Source organism: Cryptotermes secundus, unplaced genomic scaffold, assembly GCF_002891405.2.
Source record: "Cryptotermes secundus unplaced genomic scaffold, Csec_1.0 scaffold216, whole genome shotgun sequence".
NCBI classification, from domain to species: domain Eukaryota; kingdom Metazoa; phylum Arthropoda; class Insecta; order Blattodea; family Kalotermitidae; genus Cryptotermes; species Cryptotermes secundus.
Window position 1 is genome coordinate 526553 of NW_019727090.1, and position 24783 is coordinate 551335.

At 37.8% G+C, this 24783-nt stretch overlaps 1 protein-coding gene across 2 annotated transcripts in view; it reads right to left on the reverse strand.

The window, feature by feature from the left end:
• Positions 1 to 10720: 10720 nt before the first annotated feature.
• Positions 10721 to 24783, reverse strand: part of LOC111864335 (rab GTPase-binding effector protein 1) — a 30281-nt gene continuing 16218 nt past the window's right edge. For both annotated transcript variants that reach the window (XM_023851520.2, XM_023851519.2), the window contains exons 10-15: positions 20946 to 21091; positions 20565 to 20658; positions 19153 to 19340; positions 17725 to 17860; positions 13692 to 13919; positions 10721 to 11584 (exon numbers count right to left, since the gene is read on the reverse strand). In XM_023851520.2, coding sequence (XP_023707288.1) covers positions 11417 to 11584; positions 13692 to 13919; positions 17725 to 17860; positions 19153 to 19340; positions 20565 to 20658; positions 20946 to 21091 — 960 coding nt within the window. In that variant the 3' untranslated portion in view covers positions 10721 to 11416. The remainder of the gene's footprint in view (positions 11585 to 13691; positions 13920 to 17724; positions 17861 to 19152; positions 19341 to 20564; positions 20659 to 20945; positions 21092 to 24783) is intronic.

A 24783-nucleotide genomic window follows, 5' to 3' on the forward strand; every position in this document is an offset into this window, starting at 1 on the left:
TCTTCATGTACATCAAATCATAACGGCCTGTTGTTTGAAATTCTATAATCTGATTACATATCTTCACAAGATATTCCTTTTTGGCCCTGTCCGTGGCTCTTTNACATCCTGTTCTTTGAAATTCTATAATCTGATTACATATCTTGACATTGTTGACATTCTTCCATTTCCTTCGCTCCTCCATTTTACTCATCATCTCCTGTGTAACCCATGGTTTTCTTGCTATCTTCTCAACTTTACCAACCAAATCACTGATAGTATCTAACATGCATTCTTTTATATTGTTCCACTGCACTTCAGCATTTCCGCTTTCACCTTCAATTGCACCGAGTTTCTCTTCTAGGGTCTCCCGCATGCTTTGTCTTTGAGCATATAACTTCTCCAAATCCTATCTAGGTCTGCGCTTTTGGATTCTTATAATTTTCTTCAACCTGGTTCGGAACTTGGCAACCAGTAAGTTGTGGTCAGAGTCAATATCTGCCCCAGGCATCGTCTTCACATCCTTCACACTGTGCTTCATTATATTAATGAAAAATATGAAACTGTATCCATATTCTGTTCAGATACTGACCTGGAAACGAAGTTAAGGTCTGCATGAGCACATGGTCCTAAGGGCAACAGTTGCCAGGGAACAATGGACAAAACAGTGAACACAGCATTAGGTCTTAGATTAATATGTGCCTAATGGCATGCTGAACTGCTTATTTCTGTGTCATAAGTGTATGCAAGAAAAATCACCAGTCAGTATATTATGTTAAGAGCCAATTGTAGGGTAATTAGAAAATAATGGATTGGGAAGGATGCAGAAAGAGGCAGTTGTGGCCTAATTTGCAGTACTACCCTGGCACTTTTCTGGAGATACAGAATAAATGCACAAAAAATCTCTAATGGGATAGTTGGTGACAAACCCAAGATTTCAACCAGGCATCTCAGTACATGTCAAAAGTGTTACTGCTTTAGCCAGCCTACTGTAGAGAATTTATTACGTACTGTTGCATGTTAAGAGTGAATCTCAATAGGGTTTTGGATTGGATATTGGATTGATTGACCACTTACAGATTGTAACTACATGTAACAATAAGTCTCACTGAATTACACACTGCAAATATCACTGCAACTATAACACACATCTGCCTTCACTAGATGTTTTCTGGTAATAGTAATGGATTTGAACACTGGCACTCACATCTTTACCATCTGGCAAACACCCCATAACTGAACTAAGCTCAAACTTGCCCCATTGATAACCCCTCAGCATGGATCCCATAGAATGCACAGCTCTTCAACTGTTGCTGCAGAGGCATGTATACCACGCTGTTGAGTAGTAGGCCACAGAACACATCACTTCCAGCAGGTCCTTTGTTGTTGCATGTTGATTCACTGCCATGGAAACATATTTGTTTGCGATGGTTACCTACTAAAAGGTCTACATGCCACAATATTTTCTCCAGTTTCCATCTGCTCATAAACCCAATTTACAGGTGTTGACATGTCACACATTTAGAGGGTGTTAACACCTTCAACACCTGCCTTCTGATTATATGCACATTCCAATGGTCTGTCATTCCCAGAAACATGCTAGAAATCATTTCCAAAATTCTTTCCAGAGGTATTTTATTTTGTGAACCTGAAAAATCATACAGGGATAAATCAGGTTGGTGCAGTGGATTTTCCAATACTGTTGAAGGTGCTGTGAGGAAAAGAAAATAGTCATGACGCAAAATCGATTTTCTGCCAAACATTTTACCTTAAGGTTTTTAATTGTTTCTGGCATGCACTACATGGCCAAATTTAAAGTACTATCCCAGCATTCATTTAGAGACAAACCAGGAAGAACCTCTGTCAATATAGCCAGTAACTTGACCTAGACTTGAACCAGATATCTTCAAGAATACAAATCCAAAGCATTACTGTTACACCAACATGCTCAGTTGTATTCTGCTGTTGCTATGTAAGGTTTGCCTTCACTGATGGATTCAGCCATAAAGACATAATTTTTGTTATGTTCCATTCTGCATATTATGCTTGAGGTCATATTTTAGAAAAAGTACAAATATCCCTCAAATCACAAGTGAAGGGAGAAACTAATCAAACAGGGCATTACAGATTTTCAGCCCTAAGACAAAAGGTTGTATCACCTTCTTTCTCTACTACAGTACACATACCTCTTTGTGTTTTATGCCTGCAATCTTATATTCAGCTCTTTATATTTAGTATAAATAGAAAGAATTACAAAATCATCAGCTGCATTCACATTATGATCTGCTTAGTGTGGATGACCTCCATACAGTTCACTGTGTTTCCAAGCGGTAGAATAATTTCTTGTTTTATAAGGACCTTTGGAATTTCAATAAAATGAAGTATGTTCAGTTTTAAAGTATTTATTTGGTCTTCACATTTCTGGAATCCACTTTTTGATTTGTTTTATCACCTGCTTCTCAATGGACCACTGATTACTCACTCTTTTCTCCAATAAAGATGCATGAAAGTGTTGTTTTCTCTAACAACACCATGACCTGTCTAACAGTACTGGTAAATTATACTGGCTTCAAATATGCAATATGAGTCACAAATTACTAAATAAATATATGGAGTACTACTGCAATAAGCAGAAATGTTCATATGCACAATGAAACCTTCGAATCAAATACCCTATATAAAAAGAGATGTACAGTTTTTCATTTAAAATAGTTCTCTCTCTCACACACTCAAAACTAGACTTATGGCTATAATTATAATTAACTTTACCAAAATGTATGCCTGTTAACAAAGAAAACCTTTCAATTTATATCACAGTTATCACATTAGCACCCACATTCTGTTAATGTGAGATACAGTCCATTTTCATTTCTTAAAAAGCAAGATCCCCACCAAGTAATACTTATATTGGTATCAGATCTTACTGCCAGCAAGTGAAGAGAAGAATGCCCTGATAGAGGGGGCAGGAAGATGCAATCAAGTATGCTTTTAGCTGACTAAGAACAATGCAGCCTAGCATAATACATCTCAGTAATAACATTTCCCACCTCAAAGGTACACAGCTATTACAAGAAATGACAGATGTATGGTTATACCTGAATACAACAGCCAGTATCTGTCTCTCAGCACGACAGCTAAAAACTGATGGCATTCCTGTCACTTGCAGATAGTATAACAACAAACATCCCTTTACTATATTATTTTGCCTCACCACTGCATACTTGTCACCTAACTTGAAATAAAATATAAATAATGTCAAACAATGCTGTTATGACAGTGCTCCCTCATACTGCAGTAACTAGAGAACTCAAAATCTAACACAAAACTTATTAAGTGGTCACTCACACATTTGTCACATCAATCACAGCACACATGAGGTACAAGGATAAAGGTGGTGGCCTTACTGAGCAGCCAGGTATTATATTATTGTCTGATATTATTTTTACAGTCACTTCAAAGAGGTGATGAGTGGAAACAAAGACTGAGCACATTTTGTATGCACATAATTACTCATGTTTATGATATAACGTGCACCACATAAGAGCAATTTAAATTCAGTAAGCAATTTAAATTCAGTACACCTGAAAATTCTGGAAGTTTTGTCTTCTTTCCCTAAGTTGTGCACACATTTTTGTTGGTACTTTACCTCTCATACATCTACAGAATTCAAAGACAAGGGCAGATGCAGAGCTAAGAAAATGAGGTTAAGTCTTGAGACCTTATGCTTACATATATTACTTACTATATACATATGTATAAAACTTTGAAATCTGGAGTGGCCAGCTTTAATAAATTTACTGTTACATTTTCTGATTAAAATAAAATATTTCTCACTATCTTCAGTAAAATAGTTAAGCAGTCATAGTTGCCAATGTACATAGTTGCTTCCACCACAAATGTCTCTTTACATCAACATGAAAAGAAAACCTTTTCTAGCATACAATTCAATTTCTCAACATGAAAATGAGTAATGCTGTAGCTATTCCACATCTGAGTTGTTCTAGCAAACTGGCAGCTTCCTTGGTGTGCAAATCAATCATGACATACAAGATTTCTGGTTCTCATGGGAGTGAATGTTAAGATTTTGGTATTCAGGGATACAGGTGGTTCCACCAAAAGATTTATGATCAATAGCATTAAATTCAAGAACATTGTAATCTCAATAGCTGTCAATACATTCACATAATGTGAACCATAATTCTCTTTGAATCCTTTGTACTGTTTAAAGTACAATTTGTGAGGGCATAACCTGATGTCATTAACATAAACAATAACAGAATTCCTTTGAAGCATAACAGTGAAGAAGTCAACAATTACTGGGGGGGGGGGATCTAGCTGAAGAGACAAAGAATGGGGATATATATATAAAGCAGGGGAAGGCTGGCCACAGATGTAAGAAGAGTGCTTATCGGAGAATTGGGAAGTATAAGTATGGAGAAACCTTTATCATAACATGATCCTCCATAATAGAAATGTCAGTGGATTATTACTATTATTATTAAATATTTGGGATTCTGGGTCCCACAGATGTTAACAATGTACAAACCTTCATATCTTGAAGTTTGCCCATCACTGCATGAAGTACTAGCTGACATTGAGATTACATAAACAGAAACAATGTCGTAGTCAACTGCAATAGAATTAGGGAGTAGTGTTTTGTCTGGCGTTATCTTACTATGTATATGTAATGCATAATACAACAGGCTATTTTTAAATAACTTGTATTGTAACAGACAAAATGACGGTTCAGAGTTGCAGCATCAACTTGAAAACAACCATGCTTATTCATACTAAAGAAATTCCAAAATAATTATCAGCCTACTTTCATTACAGTGTGTTCAGCCCAACTGGTTGCTTTATACTTATTACAAGAACTTAGCACTTTTCCACAATTAACATGTCATGTTATTAAGATGGCTCATTTTTATGAAATATATCGTTTTATGATAAACATCTCTTTCACTTTAAACATTTTTTATGTGATGTACTGTAGTTCAGGTTATAAATAGTTTTACACATATCTAAAAAAACTTTAGACAAGTGTTACAGATCTAAATAATAAATGATAAATACTTGAATTTGGTCACATAATTTTTTTATAAAGAGCAATTTTTGAGAAATTAATTATTTCACATGAATATCTCCTTATTTATATCAAATCTATAATTAATTTCCCATGAATATTATGCATAAATATTTTTCATGTTATCAAATGATTTCTCTTCAGCATGGCGCTAAAAACTAGCAATGTTATGCTTCCCAAGTTATTTCCATTCATATACTAAGTTATTGTCCTGTTAAATCCATGAATCATAGTAAATTGCATACTATTTCTCTGATGAATACAAACTTAATTGTAACTTAACCTATTTAAACATACTCAAAACAGTGAGTTTTGCAATGTGGTAATGCTTAACCCTTTGAATCTAAAGGTTTCTTGCCATCAGCTGTAAATTTGTTATTACTTTAATAAAAGTGAGGAAATGTAAATATACCTGCATACATTTTTAGTTCATTTTATTATTTTCTTGCAAATATATATGCACAGTCTTCAAATAGTTGTTGCTTACTTACAGTGCAATTTCAGCCAGAATAAAGATTTGACTGATAGCTTTTAGGCATCAATTCCTGGGGACATGTCCACAGACAACACTCAACACCAGACATGTGAAAGTTCTGAATTTTTTAGATGAATCAAGAAAACAATTTCTTGATTTGAACATTAATTTTCATTCTAAAACTTAGAAAATTTTCTGGTAACTGCCTTTGTTTTGCACACCAGGGTCAAAAGTCATAGGTATCATATTTGACTGAATGGAAAACAAATTCCTTCCTCATTTTAACACAAGCATCTTTCAAGGTCATCAGCCACAAAACTGCCTGATGTACCATCAGAGTTATGAAACAAAACTGGCAATTTACCAGTTTATGATATCATAAAACTCTGTGCTAATACAAGTATTGGACATAAAAAGGGCAGATAATGTGACAAAAAGAAGTACCAGTATGCAATTGAATAATGAGTTAAAAAGCATCAGGCACCACAGTTGTGGTTAATACTGTAAAACTATGATGGTTAAATCTGCAGAACAAATAACTGTCAGTTGGCAGGAGTATACAGTGTCTCCTGAGGCAAACAATCAAAGATTGAAACAACAAAAACAGGAAGGTATGTTACCATCTGACACACAACGAAGCCAGATGCAGAAATGCGAAAGGTGGATAAACCCAAGACAAAGAAAACCAGACCGGGGAAACATAGAAATAAACAGGACAGAACATCACAACAACTAGCTCCGAACTGTGTGGCTGGTCCATAAGGAAATCAAATGGGAGTAGTAATAAAGCAAACTAGACCACAATCAAAACAACATTCATAAATAACTACACATTTTAGTGTTATAAACGCCATAATGGACTCAAACATAAATAGTATTTATATAAGATATTTAAGCACAACATAATGAGCAAAATTTTAATTCACTGAGTGTAATTTATAACTTAAAAAGGTTCTTATTTTTAAATAATTTATTATAAAAGCCTTTATGTACATCTCTAGGCATCCATTTAATATAAAACTTCTATTCCAATTTATAAGAATGGTATGATCAAATGATGACTGTATTAACTATGTGGAAAGTCAGATACATTGGTAACAGGTGTTATACTGTAATATATGAAGTCATATGTAAACACAATTCAATAATTTGAGAATATACACTGTCATACTATTAAAACCAATAAACTCATTATACATAGTGAATGTGAATAAGATTACAATAGTTGTTGCACTGAGATGGAAAAACAGTAACAAAGTGTAAGTTAACACAACAGGATGCACTCCTTGAAAATTACTTATAGATGGATGACTAAGTGAACTGATGAAGGGAAGGTTACCAGTTGTATGCAACAGAAGACCACGAGTAGTGCTGAGAAAATGAGGAATTATCTGTGGTAGACGCACTTAAAGGTTATTTAACACTTTGACGTGGTCATTTAAATTCCGCGGCCGCGGCTCCTGCGGTAATATATTCAGCCGGCCATTTAAATTTTGCTCGAAAATTATTTATTCATCATTGTTCTTAAATTCTATGAGATAGGAACATGAAACTTTCACTAAAATGATCTTAAATGGTGGTTTTATAACCTTACCTTATAATATGGGCGCCCTGTATCTCGGCCATGGAAGCAGGTTGTTTAGTATTTCAGCAGTGAATGGTACGCCTTGAAGNCGTAGAATTCATACTAATGAAAAACCTATTATGGATCATTTGAAACAACTGTACACTGAATTGTTCTTCGTAGGAGACTTTATTCTGACAGCATGGGAACAACAAAGAGGTCCAGTGTAAATCCACTGTGGCACCATGGCAACAGATCTCTCCAGAAATCATGACCAGAAGACTTAAAAACTGTTGTATATCCAATGAAATAAATGGAAAGATTGAGAAAGAAGTTGGGAATACTGGCAGTAGACATGAGATGCAATAATAAAATGGGAATTGTAAAAACAGTGAAACTGAGAGATATGACAGGAATGGTGAACACAATGAGACCAGTGAAACTGAATAAAGGCTAGTGATTTCAAGAAGGAAACTAACTCAATATTGTCACATGATGGAGTGTGGCTACAGATGGGGTTTGGATTGGTAATCAGATTTACCAGACACTTACAGAACATAATTACAAATGGCTATGACAGTCTCACTGAGTTACTCCAAAGATCACTGTAACCACAATACACCTAAAGTGTGTTCAGTCATCCCTAGCCATTACTTGGTAGTGGCTCCCAATGGCAGATGTTCCTCTTCCTCTGGGTCCCTGAACTGTCGCAGGCCTCAGTTTGCACCTTCTAACAGCAACAGCTCACAACTGAACTGCAGTAATCCTATAACTCTTCACTGACTGGCTCAGTAAACTCAACTCAACTGTCTCCGCTAGTTGTCCTGCTTATAACATCTTGGCACACACTGCACAGAAACACTGTTCCTCATTGTTGTAGTTCAATAGGTGCCATGGAAACATTCTTGTTTGCAAAGCCGTTACTCAGTAACAGCTGTAGTATATTTACCTTGCAGTCACTGCCCAGCAATGGGTCTACCTGCCACAATACATTTCATGTATAACTTGTTCCCTGACATTTATTTTTTCACACGTTTGCAGTAGTCCCCCCCCCTCACCCACTAACAGGCCATGAAGGCCCATAGGATGTGAGACGTTGAGGCTCCCATGAAATTAATTCATAATTTACTTTCACTGTGCTGTTTTGTTTCCTAGTGTACAGTCATCTTACTGGTTGAGGAATAATCTTCCATTCAGGCAAATACAGCAGTACACTTTTGTGCACAGTGGAAAAGTCACTAGTGTTATCTTCATTCTTAAAATTTTTCATCTTGATCTTGTCTTGAACTGAAAAGGTCATTCTTGCACATACCTAATAAACACTATTTAACTTTCATTCTTGCTTTTCACATTAACAAGTGCCTTACCATAACGACAAACACTTTTCAGACTTTAATTGGACACTTTATATCTGCACTTCCATGCAATAAAATTATGAATATGAAATTCACAATGATTCAGAGCTACAAAAGTTTAAAATCCCCATACATGTTTGTATCTGTATGTTGTATAAACTCTCCCTCCAAATGATGTACATATATATGTATGCTTTATGAAATCAGAATCTGGTTCAACACAGCTCTTTCTGAAACGCACTTGATCCCACTGCCACAGATTATAAAGTTTACATCAGGCTGTAAACAGGCATTGCCGAAAAGGTAGTTCACAGATGAAATGTGCTGGTGTTTTGAATTTTCATGTTGCGTAACATTTTGAAGAAAGAACTTCCCCTGTTGTGAAAAGAAATGCCACCTCCATGTCCAGCACAAAGTCAAGAATGCTAGGGTTAAATTACTATGCATGCACACATGCATACATGCATGTGCGCACACTCACACATACAAACACACAGATAAAACCAACAAATTGTAAGAGTATATTAAATCTCTTAACTGCAAAAGTTGTAACAAGTCAATTGCAGTCTTTATAAAAAGTAAATGTGGTTCTGGCTGGGGTATATAATTGTTTCAACCAGTCAATTTGTGCTGGAGAAGATGAATGCATGATTAAATGACAAAGTTCTCTCAAGATATTAGATGTCCCTCAAAATAACCACTTCCCTTCATAGTCTGATATTTACCGTTGTTCTTATATGATTCATTAGAAAATTAGACCAATTCTCCAGCTTTTGCACTAGGACCCACACTGAATAACCTATCACAAATTTTTGTAGAATGTTATAATCACCAGCATAAGCACTCAGCATTTTAATTAACAACAAACAGCATAATAATTAAAACATCCATGCATATGCTTTTGGCAAAGAAAAAGTGACAATATGATGACAACTGGAGAAAATAGCTTCCCTAGGAACAAACATACACACTCTCAACCTTCACATAGAATTCAAATTCATCCACATAGAAAAATGTCGTAAATTTCTAGTAGCCATGTGGCATCTATGAATGACTTCCTGTAATAAAAAAATAACAGTGACTAATCATATCTACAAGGAAATGATTATCATTACAGCATTTAAGCCTAAAGATTATAAGATACAAGGTGGTTCAAATATGACCAGGTCTGATTTTTTTTAAACCAAAATTGCCAAACACTTACTTGCACATGTCAGTCTTCAACGTACTTTCCTCCGGCGTCAACACATTTTTTCCAACGTTTTGGAAGCATCCTGATGCCCTTTTCAAAAAAGTTTTGTGGCTGGCGGTGTATCCACTCCCGAATATCCTGGATGATGGCGTCATCCACAAACCGCATGCCTTGCAAGTCTGATTTGACCCTTCCGAACAGGTAGAAATCACTTGGTGCCAAATCGGGACTTTACGGCAGATGTGCCAGAAGGTTCCATTTCAATTTCCGGAGGGTTTCCATTGTTGTTTTGGCCGTATGGGGGCATGCATTGTCTTGAAGGAAGGCTACCCACTTTCCACCTCTCTTCCGCTTAGAAGCCGAACGGCTCCTCCGCGCTCTCTTGGGTTTGGGAGAACTGGTATGCCGCCACTCACGTGATGATTGCTGGGACTCGGGAATGAAGTAGTGCACCTACATTTCATCGGTGGTCACTACAGACTTCAAAAATGCATCACCTTTGTCTTTGTCTTCAAACTGCTGTAGGAGACAACTGGCAAGTTGCATGCGCACCATTTTGTTCACATCTGTCAAAGTGTGTGGTACCCACCGTGCATTCACCTTGCGATAGTGCAGGTGGTATTTCACGATGTCTTCTACACTACCAACACTGATGGACAGCATTGCTCCAAGTTCCTTGATAGTGATGCGCCTATTCTCACGAATAAGTGCGTCTGCACGATCAATGTTTGGCTTGGTGACAGATGTTCGCGGCCGACGATCATGTGGTTCATTCTCCACGCGCTCTCTGCCCTCTCTGAAGCACTTACACCACTCAAACACACGGGTCCATGAGAGACGCTCTTCCTCATACTGTTGTTGGAGTCTGTGGTGAATTTCAGCGGACGGGACGTTTTCTCCGAGGAATTTGATCACAATGCGCTGTTCCACGCTCCGCGGTACCTTCTGTTCACTCATCACCCTAACAACTTCCAGACAGGACTGAACAGGTTCTAACCCTAACAGGAGGGAGGGTGGAGGTTGTGGTATCACTCTCTCAAGGTCGCACAGCTGCTGCGCAGTGCAGCTTATTTGCAAAAAAATCAGTCCCGGTCATATTTGAACCACCTAGTATTAAAGTGAATGTGTAATTAACATAAAATAATGCTCTAGTTCTGCACTGTTGCAGCAGCCTTGATTTCTGTACATGCTGGCAACGGCAAATCTAAACAGTACATTTCTTAATTTCTTCGGTTGTTCAGTATTTGGTCTATGGTAGGAAACAGGAAACCTACAGAATACTGATATGAAAGTTATATTTTTATAGACATTATATGAAGCTATATTCTTCAGTGATCTATACCAAATTCAAAATGATTCTAAGCTCATCACTGGTTGGTTTCTTCTCTGCATGTATGTGTTTATCCCAGCTCTCTTAACTTCTGTTCTGATGATGGAGACAGCGAGCCCCTCAGAAGTGCAAGAAGCTTCTTCCAAAACAAACATGTTACATTGCAAAACAGTATCCAGCCAATCTGTGTTTATATACTCAACCAAGGTTCATCATTCACATTTCAACAGAATGACATTAGTTAAAATGACCCTCAAAGGATATTGTCCAGACTTCACTGTCATATGAAAAGATTATGAACTACTTAACAAGATATCAATAAACTAAAAGTATAAAAAAATAACATTATTTTAGTGTAATGACTATGTATATATGAAAAAAAAACCAAGACAAGACAACCTTTTGAAGTAAAGTGACGATTCTTGACATAAAAAAAAATTAGTCTGGTGTATGTGGTGGTTCAGTGCTGAAGTATGGGGCAGTGTCACGCACAAGTAATGTGTGACAGACATCACACACTTTAGAGGGACGTTGGTTAGGTCCACTGTGTACTGTATGAGACAGACAGCTGATGCAAAAGATACGTCCGCAATGACGACAGTGTTGCTGCAACAGAATTATGGATGTTATAAACAAGCATTACATTTTTTTCTCACTAAGGACAATTATGAAAAACCTTTGTCATGACAGCAATTTCAAACCAGATACAGTAAAACATATCTACGAGGGTTGGAACTTTAATAATGGCAACACTGCTGTAGAGACGTCATGCAACAGAACCAAATAATGTAGCTTATACCACACATTAGTTACATATCTACCTTACCTCAGAGCAAATTGACTCTTCCTTCCCACATCACACACATGTGCAGTGACAAGAACAGAGCCTCAAGTTAGGTGACGGTTGTCACGATGTTTTCAAAACAGCAACAACGGAGTTGGATAAAGATTGAATGTGCCACAGGCCATACAACACGACAGTGTCATCAAGGTCTTCAAGAGGTTTGTGAGGAATCTGCATTGCCTTACAGAACAGTGGCAAGGTGGGTAAAAGCATTCAACGAGGGACGCCAAAATGTTGCAGACATGTGTCGGCCAGGTCGTCCTAGTGTCAGTGAAGAAGAAGTGTATGCACTTTCCGCGTTACTGGAGAGTGATCAACGCCATATGATTCGTGAGCTGGCCCGAGAGACAGGATTAATGCATACAACTGTGCTTCACATTCTGAAGGAACGCCTGGGCATGAGAAAAATTGCATCACAATGGATTCCGCATGATCTGACAGATGCAGAAATGGCTACGATACGATACTGCTCATAACCACTTGGAGCGCTATGAGCACGAAGGAGAGGCTTTCTTACACCGTATCATTACGCTGGATGAGACATGGGCCAAATCATACAAGCCACAAATGAAACGCCAATCGAACAAATGGTGTCATTATGGGTCACCATGAAAATGAAAAGTTTGTCACAACCCCAGGAATGTGAAAGTTATGGTGATTCTCGTGTACGACTGTGATGGTGTTATTCTAACACATACCGTTCCCTGACAGCAGACCGTCAATGCGCAGTATTACTGTTCATTTTTGGAACACAAACTGAGACCAGCTTTGAGAAAGAAGTGGTGACACTTTCTGCAGAACCCACCCATCATTTTGCAGGACAATGCTCAGCCGCATGCAGCGCAAGCTGTGGCTGATTTGTTCAATTGATGGGGCTGGGAAGTGCTGTACCATCCACCATACCCCACCGGACTTAAGCCCTTGTGACTTTGACTTGATTCCTACGATGAAGGAACCACTTCGTGGCATTCGCTTCAGAACTGTTCCAGAGATTCTTCAGGCAGTAGACTGCTCCATTCGAACTATCAACACAAGAGGTGCTGCTAAAGGTATCCTATGACTTCCACATGGCTTGCAACGGGTTGTACACAATGCTGGTGACTACAGTGAAGGACAGTAAAACTTCAAAATATGCATCTATTTTGTATCAGTTGTAAATATATAGTTGCCACTATTAAAGTTCCAACCCTCATATAATGGCATCTGTTTTAAATGGAAACCTGACTGTAAGTGAAATCTTTTTGGGGGACCATGAATTTTGTATTAAAAAACATAAAACCACTCATAATAAATGGAAACTACATCATATGAGATTATGGAAACAAGATTTTTAATGGAAAATAATTGGTTTGATTCTCTCTTTTATTTCTTTCTGTGTAGCTTCTTGAATCTTCAATTTCAACTTACTCTATATATCTGATTCAGTTCACACAAGTTCAAAAGAAGCTCTGCTGGTAATTTTGACAATATCCAACTAATACAGGAACTTGTCCCAAACTTTTTGCAAGGTTTCTTGTACAAGCGTTGCAATGGCTTCATGGTTTCAGGCCATGCTCAGTTGGTAAGGGTGAAGTATAGGCATGATCTTAAACATAATCCCACAGCAGAAGTCATTAAGACTTAAGTCCAGATATCTGGGGGATCATTATTTACAATTTTCCCTGCAGTCCATTTATCAGAAACTGTTTTACATCACATTAAACGCCCTGTCTAGAGTTTTCTTAAAATATATCACTACCAAATCAGAAAAAGAAAAAACTTTTGAGTTACTATTTTAACTGACACAAAAATAAGTATTGCAGGACAATTAGTTTGTTCCAGATATGTTTTTATAAGTCTATACTTCAACTGTAATAAACATGTACATACCTTACTACGTGTAAAGGAAAACCCATTCCTACAGCCTTGACACTCTTCTATGTCTTCATCATGTTGCCACCTAACTTGAGTGTCTGCTTCACGAATCCTTTCCAGCTGAACTTGGAGTGACTGAGAGAGCCGCACAAAGTCCTTCTGCACTGCTTCACTATTATCTAACTCCTGCTGTAACGAACCTACACGGCTCTTCAACTCAGCTACTTGCTCTTCCAACTGTTTCTGAAATGTAAAATACATTCATTAGAGACATTCATTGTTGGAGTGGAGCACTAAAGAATTCTGAGGGATTAATGATCAATTTTTCAGTTAATACCAACATTGTTTCAACTGCAGAGGTTCTACAGGATTACACGTAAAGAGAAAATTATCACAAATGTCAATTTTGTAATGTGCAAGGAGGAAGTTATGGCCTATTTTAAGGTAATTATCTGGGGAACACAAAAACCACAAGATCTTCAGTCAGGCCACCTGGTCTCCAGGCTGAGTCAACCTGAGGACTTTCCTAATGTGAAGCAGGACTGCTAACCATTTAACTACTGTGTTCAGTTCAAGAATTCATTAATAACATAACGCAAATTCCACACACTTCTACAATGATAGAGAAACCCCATGTTCTCCTACCCAGCTACACACTGCCAACTAGTTATACCACTTTTTAACATAATGCAAATTAATAATCTACAAACAATATAACAGGAACAATAGTTCTATGCCTTCTGCTACTAACTGTATAGCAAACTGACAAAAGCACAATGTAACTTGGGGAAGCATCAGACTATGGTACTGTCACATCATAGAATGAGGAAATAAAATCTCTTCTGAACAAGCATATGTTTAAATGATCTGACAGGCAAGTAGACAAATCATAAATACTTATTTTATAACACAGTACATACTGGTGGCAGCAACCCACATCAAAATTCATTCATTAGCTTACATATAGTGAACAGCCCACCTGCTCCCTTCATGTCTGAGCTAACACTCCACCTCTTATTGCATGAACAGTTATACCATCAACTTAAGAATTTACTTAGCACCAGATAAGATGGTAAGATGAATGTGTTCAGTGAACTAAAAAGAGCTGAAGGGAAGCTGACTTGCTACATAAGCATGAGTAATTGGCCTTCTGATTAAAACCCAAAGGTTAAACACTGTTAATACTAGAGGCTGCAACCAGATATGATCTTGACCTAGTTAATGGCTACACAATCCACCTGCTTAAGATCTACTGCAATGTTATTCTACAATCTCCTTCTTGATCTCCCAAGCTGATGCTCTCCAAGATGCTTCCCCACATAAATTCCATAACCATTCTTATTTCTCCACATATACATGAATATTCAGTCCCCCATCCACCACAACCTCCATGATTTCATGAGTTTACCACCCTTATTACAGAATAACAAGGAACCACAGCACGGGATGCATTTAAGTTGAAGTTGCAGGCATCGGACAAGGCCAGTCCTCTGCTGGAGGACTGGACATAGGATTTTCTACTGCTACTATATCTGCTCCTTCATAATGCGGCAGTGTGGCCCAAGTCTTGGTCTTCTAAACCATGGCTCTGTGTACATATCTCTCCAGTGACTTCAGTTTCCAGCTGATGATACCCAGCTCTCTCAATCCACTAACTTTAGTATTGGTTTTCCAACATCTCTTCATCCATTCAGTTTACAAGAAGGTAAAGCTTAAGCAGGCTCCACATCATAGAGGTATATCCAAATAACATGCTGCACCTACTCAGGTGACTAGTAACAAGTCAAGTTACTAAATTCTATTTTTTTTCCTAATTCCATACATTTTGTGACATGACAGCCTGAAGCCAGAATAGTTTAATAAGATAAGGCGGCCACTGCTGGGCAACAGCGAAGTCAATATGTTTCTGAAGCAACAAAAGAGAAACTGTTGGAAGAAAATTTTTTTGTAGTCCATGCAAGGCTATCCAGTGAGGACCAAAAGGAAAAGTTACCAGTCAGAGGTCAGAGTTTGCAGTTAGACCATCTTGAGTTGCACTGTTAGCAGCTCCTACCTAGTAACAACTGAATAAGTGTTGTAGCTGCAAAGATTTAAGGCATGTAAATCAGTGAGACTGTTACAGTTATTTGTAGTTATAAGTTATAAGCATTCAATAAATCCAGTTACCAATCCAAACCCATATCTAGTCATTAACATGTGACAATATATTGTCTGAAAGACTTTTCTTTAAAAAGAAAGTGAAACATATTTCTATCTCTTTTGGTCAGGTCCAGCTTTCAGAACCATGCTTTGGTATGGCTTTGAGCAACATCTTATATATTGTGACATGACGCCTGAAAGCCAGAATAGTTCACCACTAAACAAGGGCTCACTAGGCACATTCCCACAGCAATGGCTAAACACTTGGAAACCAGACCGTTGCTACAGAACTAACAAACGTTCTCCATGGTTACTAGAGACTATATAAGCGGTCGTTCAGAGAAGAACTGATTCATTTATTCTCCAGTCATCCTACAGTTGAGAGTTCAGCTGTGGAATGTTAACCAGCAGACAATGGAAGCTGAGAAGGGATCAATTTGTAAATCAGAACCAAGTTAGTCACAGGAGAAGAGAAGACACTCGTAGTCCAGTAAGGAATGGAGTGAGTCTTAGGCAGTCATCAACTGTGAGCTGTTGTAATTGATTGTAACTATCAGTGACCATAATATAAGTTATCAATAAATCCAATCATCCGATGCAGAACCCGTTATTATCAGGCATAGAACCCCAGACATGTGACAATATAATCCATATTTTATCATTAAGTTTCAAATGAGGTTAAATGGTTCTGTGGTCTACACATCATGCCATGGGGCACAGATGGTGCAGGGGTACAGATCAGTGCAATGTAGACCTTGATCAACAACAGAAGTAAGTGGTCAGCTTCAAGTTCCAACTGCTTTATCCTCACAGAAAAATCATCTGGTAACCAGAGCTAGTCTGGATGTAGTAGCAGAAAGAAAAATTACTGCCAAGAAACAAACTTGGATCATCCTGTCCACAGCCAATTCCTTCATTGGCTGAGTAACTCTGGCTATCTAAGCTTAGCCCATCTGCATCATGGAACAATGTCCTAGGCAAAACTATCACTAGTACATCTTTACCATAATTTAGCAAAACTCTTCAAACATAATAAATATTACAAAGACAGAACAATTCCGTCCAGTGTGACTACTGAAGTTTTTACTGCTTGTAAACTTCACACTCTTACATGTTTCGGTCACTATAGATCATCATCAGAGGGACATCGATACTTTTTGGAAACTACTATCACAATGGGTGTTAAAATACATACATATACAATGTCTGTAATGCACAATATATACAAAATCCAACTTTTCCACAACTACAGCAGCTTTCTTGGTATATAGTTTTTAAAACTTTGTTATTTAAGTTAAAATTTATAAACCAAGTAGGTTCATGTCCCTTCTCCTATTGTCTTTCTTGACGGGGGCTGAACTTGTGCCGCCTGTCTCTCTTGAGGAGATTCTTGGTATCGTCCTGGGTTTGTTTGTGGCATGCTGTGTTGTTTTTAATGTTTACCCATTGTGATAGTAGTTTCCAAAAAGTACTGATGTCCCTCTGATGATGGTCTATAGGGACCGAAACATGGAAGGGTGTTAAGTTTTCAAGTAGTAAAAACTTCAATAGTCACACTGGACGGAGTTGTTTTGTCTTTGTAATTGTTAGTGTGACAGACCAGAATGAAACAAATCAAAATAATAAATACTGGTAACTAGTTAGAAATTTCTTTACTAAATGTCAATATAACACAAGGCCATGGGAGAATAAAGAAAACAGCTGCAACTTGATAAAAACCTGGAGATGTGTGAACATGCTCTTCATGCATTTATGCATTCTTGGTAAAACAGATCAATTTCACAACAATGCATTCATGCACTTTTAGATGTGAAATGGTTAATCTGTCGAACAATGATGGCATCTGTTCACAAAAATCAGACTACTAATATTATCATTTTTCATTTATTACTGAGTTTACCATACATACTTTTACTTTGAGAGCATCTGTGAGTTGAGCTTCAAAATCCATTGCTGTTCGCTGACTATTTTTGACTAATTTTTCAAGTTCCTCATGTGTAGCCTTGTATTTATGGCGCTCCTTTTCATATTTATGAAGTTGTGTCCTGTGGAAAGATAACAGATTTATCAGTCATAATATGTAAGTAGTGAGCAATTTTGTATGAAGTAAGGCACTATGCTGTCACCTCTTTCTAAATTTATACAAGAACTAAAAGTATTCGTCACTGTCACGCTGCATTTTATGGCCCCAATTATCAGATCTTGTCAGTTTTGAGTATCACTCACATCTACACAAAATATACAGTGGCAACTCCATCATGTTATATTAAAACGAATCATCAGTTCTCCTCCTCCTCCTTAAGAAGAAGATTGATTTCTTGTGCACAAAAGATCCATTTCTTCTGCCAGTCACAGCAGCTGTTCCGTCAGTAATCATTCACACAACTTTGTAAAATGGAGAATATTTCTTTTCCATGTACTTATTAAAAGCAATGCCAACACCTTCACCATGAATTTTCCTCTAAGAGGTATGATTTATAAAAGTTCTTCTACATCAAAATCATCAAAAACCATTCTGATGAAAATTCAAAGTTAAAAAGTATCAGCTATAACTGTAATCATGAAATTTCACAGAAAAACAAACATGTTTATAAGGTGTTCAAATCACAATTCATTATCTCATGCTGCTGAGACCGCTCTGCATGAGAACTGTATGCAGTGAACAGAAGGGTCACTTTAGCTTTGTTCTTCAAAGATTCAAACAATATATCACTAACCTCTAAGAATGCCTCTCTCAGTATTTCTCTGACTATGCTTTGCAACACAACTCATCCAAAATGACATTACGGAAGCTTCTTTTCATTTAATTACAGGTTTTATAAAACTTGACTGTTGCACCTCTGCTTTCAAATTTCTTTTGCAGAGTTCAATCCTCAAAGAAAAGTCAGTATCATAACTTCCATGCTTGCTTTTATAAAGGCTTCTAACATTACCTTTCTTGTAAAGGTGTCATACTCATAAGATATGGAATGTATACACAACCCAATTTCACCTCTGAAACAGAACCGTTTTTCCCACTCTGTATTAAGATGATGAATTTTAGTTTTCTTTGGGTTTAGTACTGCATACATGATCACTTTAAACACAACAAACTTTCTACAAATAATCACCAAATAGAAAACAACTACCAAATCTGGTACAAGGACATAATATTGAACATAAAAACAACTAGTGCTAGGATGGTGTAGTGTAGTGCCAGTGACTTTATCATGTTGCCAGATCAATTAGAACTAGGTAACTAGCATACAGTGTGGTGTGGTATGAACAGTGTTGCCAGGTCAACTAGAATTATCAATTAATGCAGTATGACAGTATTCAACATTTGATATTTAGTTACTTTATGTTGTTCAGTTCTTGAGTGAGACTATCTTCCATGCTCACTCGTTCCTCATGTTCTCCACTCATCTGGTCACGGATTAACTGTATCTCACAGCGCAATGTTTGTTCTTGTTCCTCCATAGTCTCCTTTGCTACTTTTGCAGCAATTAGTTCTTCATAAAACTTCAACAACAATACCTGAAGATCCTGCAAATAAAAGAAACCAGACAGAACTACATTATTCTTCAATGTTTGGCATTTATATCCCACTAACAGGAAAACTGTCCTGCAATGGATTTATAGGTCAAGTTGTAATTGTTAAATCTTTCCCATTTGTGACAGAAAGCATAGTATGGAATAAAATTATATTAACAGGAAACAAATATTCAAGCAGATTATCTGCTGCTAGATTCACATCTTTTTCTTCTATTTTGTTGTTAAGAAATCTGTCTGTTATATAAACTTTCAAATTAAAGGCTTCTCTATATTAAGAAAAGTTCTGTTTCATACAGGTTTTATTTTATTATGTACTGCTAGACACTAACACCATCCTCTGTTTTAACTCATATACTGTGGCAATGGCGGCGCATACAGCACAGCTGGCTGAGGCACTATGCTACAAGCTGCAAGGTTGTGGGTTCGACTCCCGATGAGGTCACTGAATTTTCAATCGACCTAGTTCTTCCAACTGCAACATGGCCTACAGGTTGACTCAGCCTCTGACAGAAATGATACCAAGAATCTTCCTGGGGGCAAACAGTGGCTGGTATGAAAGGCTGACAACCTCACTGTCATCTGTGAGCCAACTGTCTACAAACGGTGGGAGCCTCTACATTTCACAACCCAATGGGTATCCACAGCTTGTTACAGGGAAAGCTTTACCTTTTTTACTGTGGCAATGGTCAAATTTGTTCTGGATTTTCTGGACAAACTCTTTGGTTTAAGACCTCAAGGATCTAACACTGTTAACAGAAAATGTGCCTTTAGTCCTGAGACAGTTTAATTTAATCTGCATGTCAAATATTTTTCTCAATCCTAAAAAAACTACATTAAAGTTAACTATGGTCATGCCATAGCCCAGGTGGTTAATTGCCAGCTTCTCACCATGGAGCTGAAGGTTCAATCTCAGAACAGTTCCTATGGGATTTGTGGTGAACACAATGTCACTGAGGCAAGTTTTGCTTCAAACACTTGTACTTCTTCTGGCAATCATTATTCTGCCATATTCCATATTCACCTCTTGACTGAAAAACAGGCCCACCTGAGGCACCAGTATCAAGACACTGATTCAGACTTGCTCTATTCGTCGTCATCGTAGTCATCATCACCACCACCACCACCACCATCAAAGCTGTTCTTACAATTTAGCTTAATCACACATTTTAATCTGAAAACTATCACTTATGCCTTACAAAAATGTAAAAGCTTTACCTCCACCTTGTCAGGCCAGTCTATCATCTCATTTTGCAGCTGCTGAGAATGGGCACTGTGTTTTCCTAATAAATTGTCGTTCTCCTTCTGAAGTCTGAAAATAATCAAATATATACCAATACATTACACAGCACTGAATGGGATGGCAAAATGATCATAAATGGTCGAATGATGAGTATGAGAGATCATGAAAGGAGGCAGTCATGGCCTGTTTGATGGTACTTGCCTGGAATTCACATGGAGAGACCAACAAAAAGTACAAGAGCAGCTACTCAGCACTTCCTAAATACAAGTCTACAATATTACTGCTACATCAATCTATTTGATGTGGAGAGTTCTGAGAAGAGAACCGAATAGGAAGAACACATGCATGAAACTCACTTGTTAAGCTGTTCTTGCACCTGTTCACGTTGCTGTGTGAGGCTTGTCAGCTGATTCATCACTTCACTGTATACTTGCATGTATGTTTGTCTCAGTTCCTGTAGAGTTTCCTCTGCAGTTTCCATCTTCTTTTTTAGTTCTGCTACCTACAGAACATGTAAACTCTCATGTCAAATGTCATCACTAATATGTAGGTCGTACCAAAAGTCATGAGCAACTTTTTTTTGCATGCAACCTGGGAACAGCAGACGAAAGAGAGTATGGTGGTAGGTGGAACCAGCTGTTGTGTTAACCTTGAGTGTCTTGTGATGTCAATAGCTTGCATCACGTGACCAGTATCACTCCTAACAAAATGGCCAACAACGATATGTCATTTTGCCAGTGTGCTGTCATCAAATTTCTTGTGAAAGAGGAAATCCCTGCTGCAGAAATTCACCAGAGACTTCAGCGTGCTTATGGAAGTGTGTGCATGGGTGTGAGCAGTGTTCGAATATGGGTGAAACATTTTAAAGAGGGGAACACCAGCATCCAAGATGAGCCTCAGAGCGGTCGTCCTCAAACAGCCTCAACTGAACGCAACAAGGAAAGAGTGGATGAGATCATTCAAGATGACAGGCATGTGACTGTGGACACAATAGCCCGAAAACTTGGAATAGGGCACAGTGCAATACAGGAGATGACTGAAAGCTTGGGCTATAGGAAAGTTTGTGCTTGCTGGGTCCTGCGGTTATTGACCGAAGACCACAAAGGTCAGCGAAAAGCCATCACCTCAGAACTGCTGCAGAGATATCGACATGAAGGTGATGATTTTTTGCTCTGTATTGTGACAGGTGACAAAAGCTGGTTTCACCATTTCGAGCCTGAAATGAAACGGCAGCATATGGAATGGCACCATTTGCATTCTCCACCAAAAAAGAAGGCAAAGACAGTGCCATCAGCTGCGAAGGTAATGGGCACAGTCTTCTGGGATGCAGAGGGGTTTATTCTAGCCGAATTCCTGGAACCTGGGCAAACCATCAATGCTGCTCATTATGTCCAGATGTTGCACAAGCTCCATCGTGCATTGTGCGATAAACGTCCGGGACAAAACATTATCATCCTGCATGACAACACTCGCCCCCACGCCACTCGCCTCACATTGGAAGCAATTGCAAAGATGGGGTGGGACGTTCTTCCACACTCTTCCTATAGCCCTGATCTGGCACCCTCCGACTACCATCTTTTCAGATTTCTGAAGGGTCAGCTACGTGGACAACGTTTTGAGACAAGAGAGGCAATTCAGAAAGCAGTGTGTCAGTGTCTTCAGATGGCTGGAACAGAATTTTACAGAAGGGGAATTTTCAAACTCCCAGAATGCTGGGAGAAATGTTTACAAAGAAGTGGCGATTATGCGAAAAAACAAAGAAAGGTCTGTAGAGTGAGGTGGTGTATTTGGTTTGTCAATAATAAAGCATCTTACTTTACAAAAAATTGTTGCTCATGACTTTCAGTACGACCCTCATATTTTATTCTCATATGTAAACAAACTATGACAGAGATCATGCACAAACCAAGCATCATAACAGGAACAAGAGTTATGTCTTGATTGAGGCTAGTAGTCTGGAAAGTGAATGGAAGATGGGTCTAGAATCTTTTTATCTCCAATGTAAGGACAAGTGTAACACATTGTCACTAGTTTAAAATGCAAACTGGCTGAACTATTCTGAAGAAATTACTTTTATAACTCTACCAATATATTTATTCTCAGTGATGTAGATTATTACATATTTACAGAGGCAGATGGGAGATATGTGCATAAGACAGAAACAGCTCTAACAGGAAGAAGTATTGGAGAGAACAGAACACAGAAGAATGATAAATCTATTACATTTGTTCCATACGAATGTACGATAAAAACCCGTCTACAACAGAACCTATACTAAAGGGAAATTCAAGTAGAATGGAACTTTTTCTGATCTACAACAAATGGAAATTCCTAATGCAGAAACGAAAAGAAACAACAAGATTTCAACATAAATAATAAATAATATTGGCGTTATACTAATTATTCTAATATATTCCCACACAGCATCCTACCTCAATTTCCTTCCAAAAACTCTTTCCATTGGCAGGCTAGCTGTTTGCATGTTAATGATGTACTACATTATTACAGCTCAGATGGAGGACTTTTGAATGTGAAGGAAGCATTATCACTGCCAATCCTCATTTCTTCACAGGCCAAGAACAATTAGCTAAGACTTAAGTTTTTTAGGAAGTGATGCTGTGTTGTCTAGTATATTTTCAACATTCTGGAGAAACATATTGCTCCACTTTCAGGGTTGAAGTCACTTTACCCTGAAGATCCAACCACTACATTCCTCCATACTCCTAGATGACTGCATACTCAATAATCACTGCCCTGAGAACTTTACAACACATCCACCATTAGTTCTTAGCATGGGATTTCCTTATCCTTTCTGTAGTCATCATTAGGGTATTCAGTTCTCTTATAATAATTCAAAGATGCCTACTTATTCATTATAGCAATGCAGACCAAGAAGTGAGTCATACTGGGTTTAGAGGTAAAAGTTAATTAGGGTAGTAAGTAGCTGTATTAAATGGAAACCTGACTATAACAGAAAATATTTAGATCTCTTGGAATTCTACCATACACAGATTTTACTGCATATATAATACTAACAGCAAACCCCTACCTGCAATAACCAGATGATTTGTGTATGTACTACTAGGCTCACCAATAATAAGGTGAACTTTCACTGACCCTTACTCTAACCATGGTCTCATACGAGCCAATAAGCTTGCCATAATCCAATCTGGCTGAGGGAGAGTGGTTCTCTAATGCATTAATACATACTGTGGCTAATTCTGCTATGTGTCTTGTGCACAAAGACATCCCTTGTATTACTGAATTTTACAATGCGGCAATTCTTTCACAGCTTGGCAGTCAGATGGTTAATCAGCACTTAACCAACTTCAGAGTGCAGGATCTTACTCAAGAAGTTGTTAGCAATATTAAGATAAACACATATGAAAACAATGAATGCTGAATGGTGATATGGGAGGATAGAATGCCTGGGCAGAAGCATGTTTCAAGCAGTACATGGCAACAACACTTTATTACTACAGAGGGATTTTTTTGAGACACTTAAAGATCTTGTTGGCTATATAAAGGCAAATTAATGTTTGTACAAAAATTATAAAAACATTTATAATCTAAATTCATAGTTCACAGATTAATCAGAACAGAGCTGGATAGATTTAATATTATACTGCAGCATCTTGTTGCACTGCGTCTTCTGTGAAATTGCACAAAGATGGCAAGGAGTGGGAACACAAAGCTGGATACATTTAATTAAATATTATTTTGTCTCCTTATGCAATAGTCAAAGTACTATATTAAGTGTGAACAGATGCACTGGCATGGCGTAAAATGTAGTGCCACCAAAGGTTGCACTTTTTTTGCTGACTAAGTACTTTCAAAGAAACCAGACACTCCACAAATCTATTACATTAATAAAAAGATACAATTCTTCCCATGTAGGGCTAAAGTAAACTAAGAATCAATGGCCTACATTTCAAGCTACCTGGTGACAGAGATTCAAAGGTGACTGAAAATAGTGTTTATTTGGCATTTCCTTATGCTGGTAACATCTAACTGCATAAACCCAGCTACATACATGCCCATGCACAACGATGGGACCTCATGTCTGTACTGTGTAGCTTCATCAAGCACAAACACTTGATTGTGCATTATTTCTGATGCCTTAATATATCTGTCCAAACTGAAAATACATTAACTCTCTGCCTCTGCCCACCCCCTTTCTCTCTCTCTCTCTCT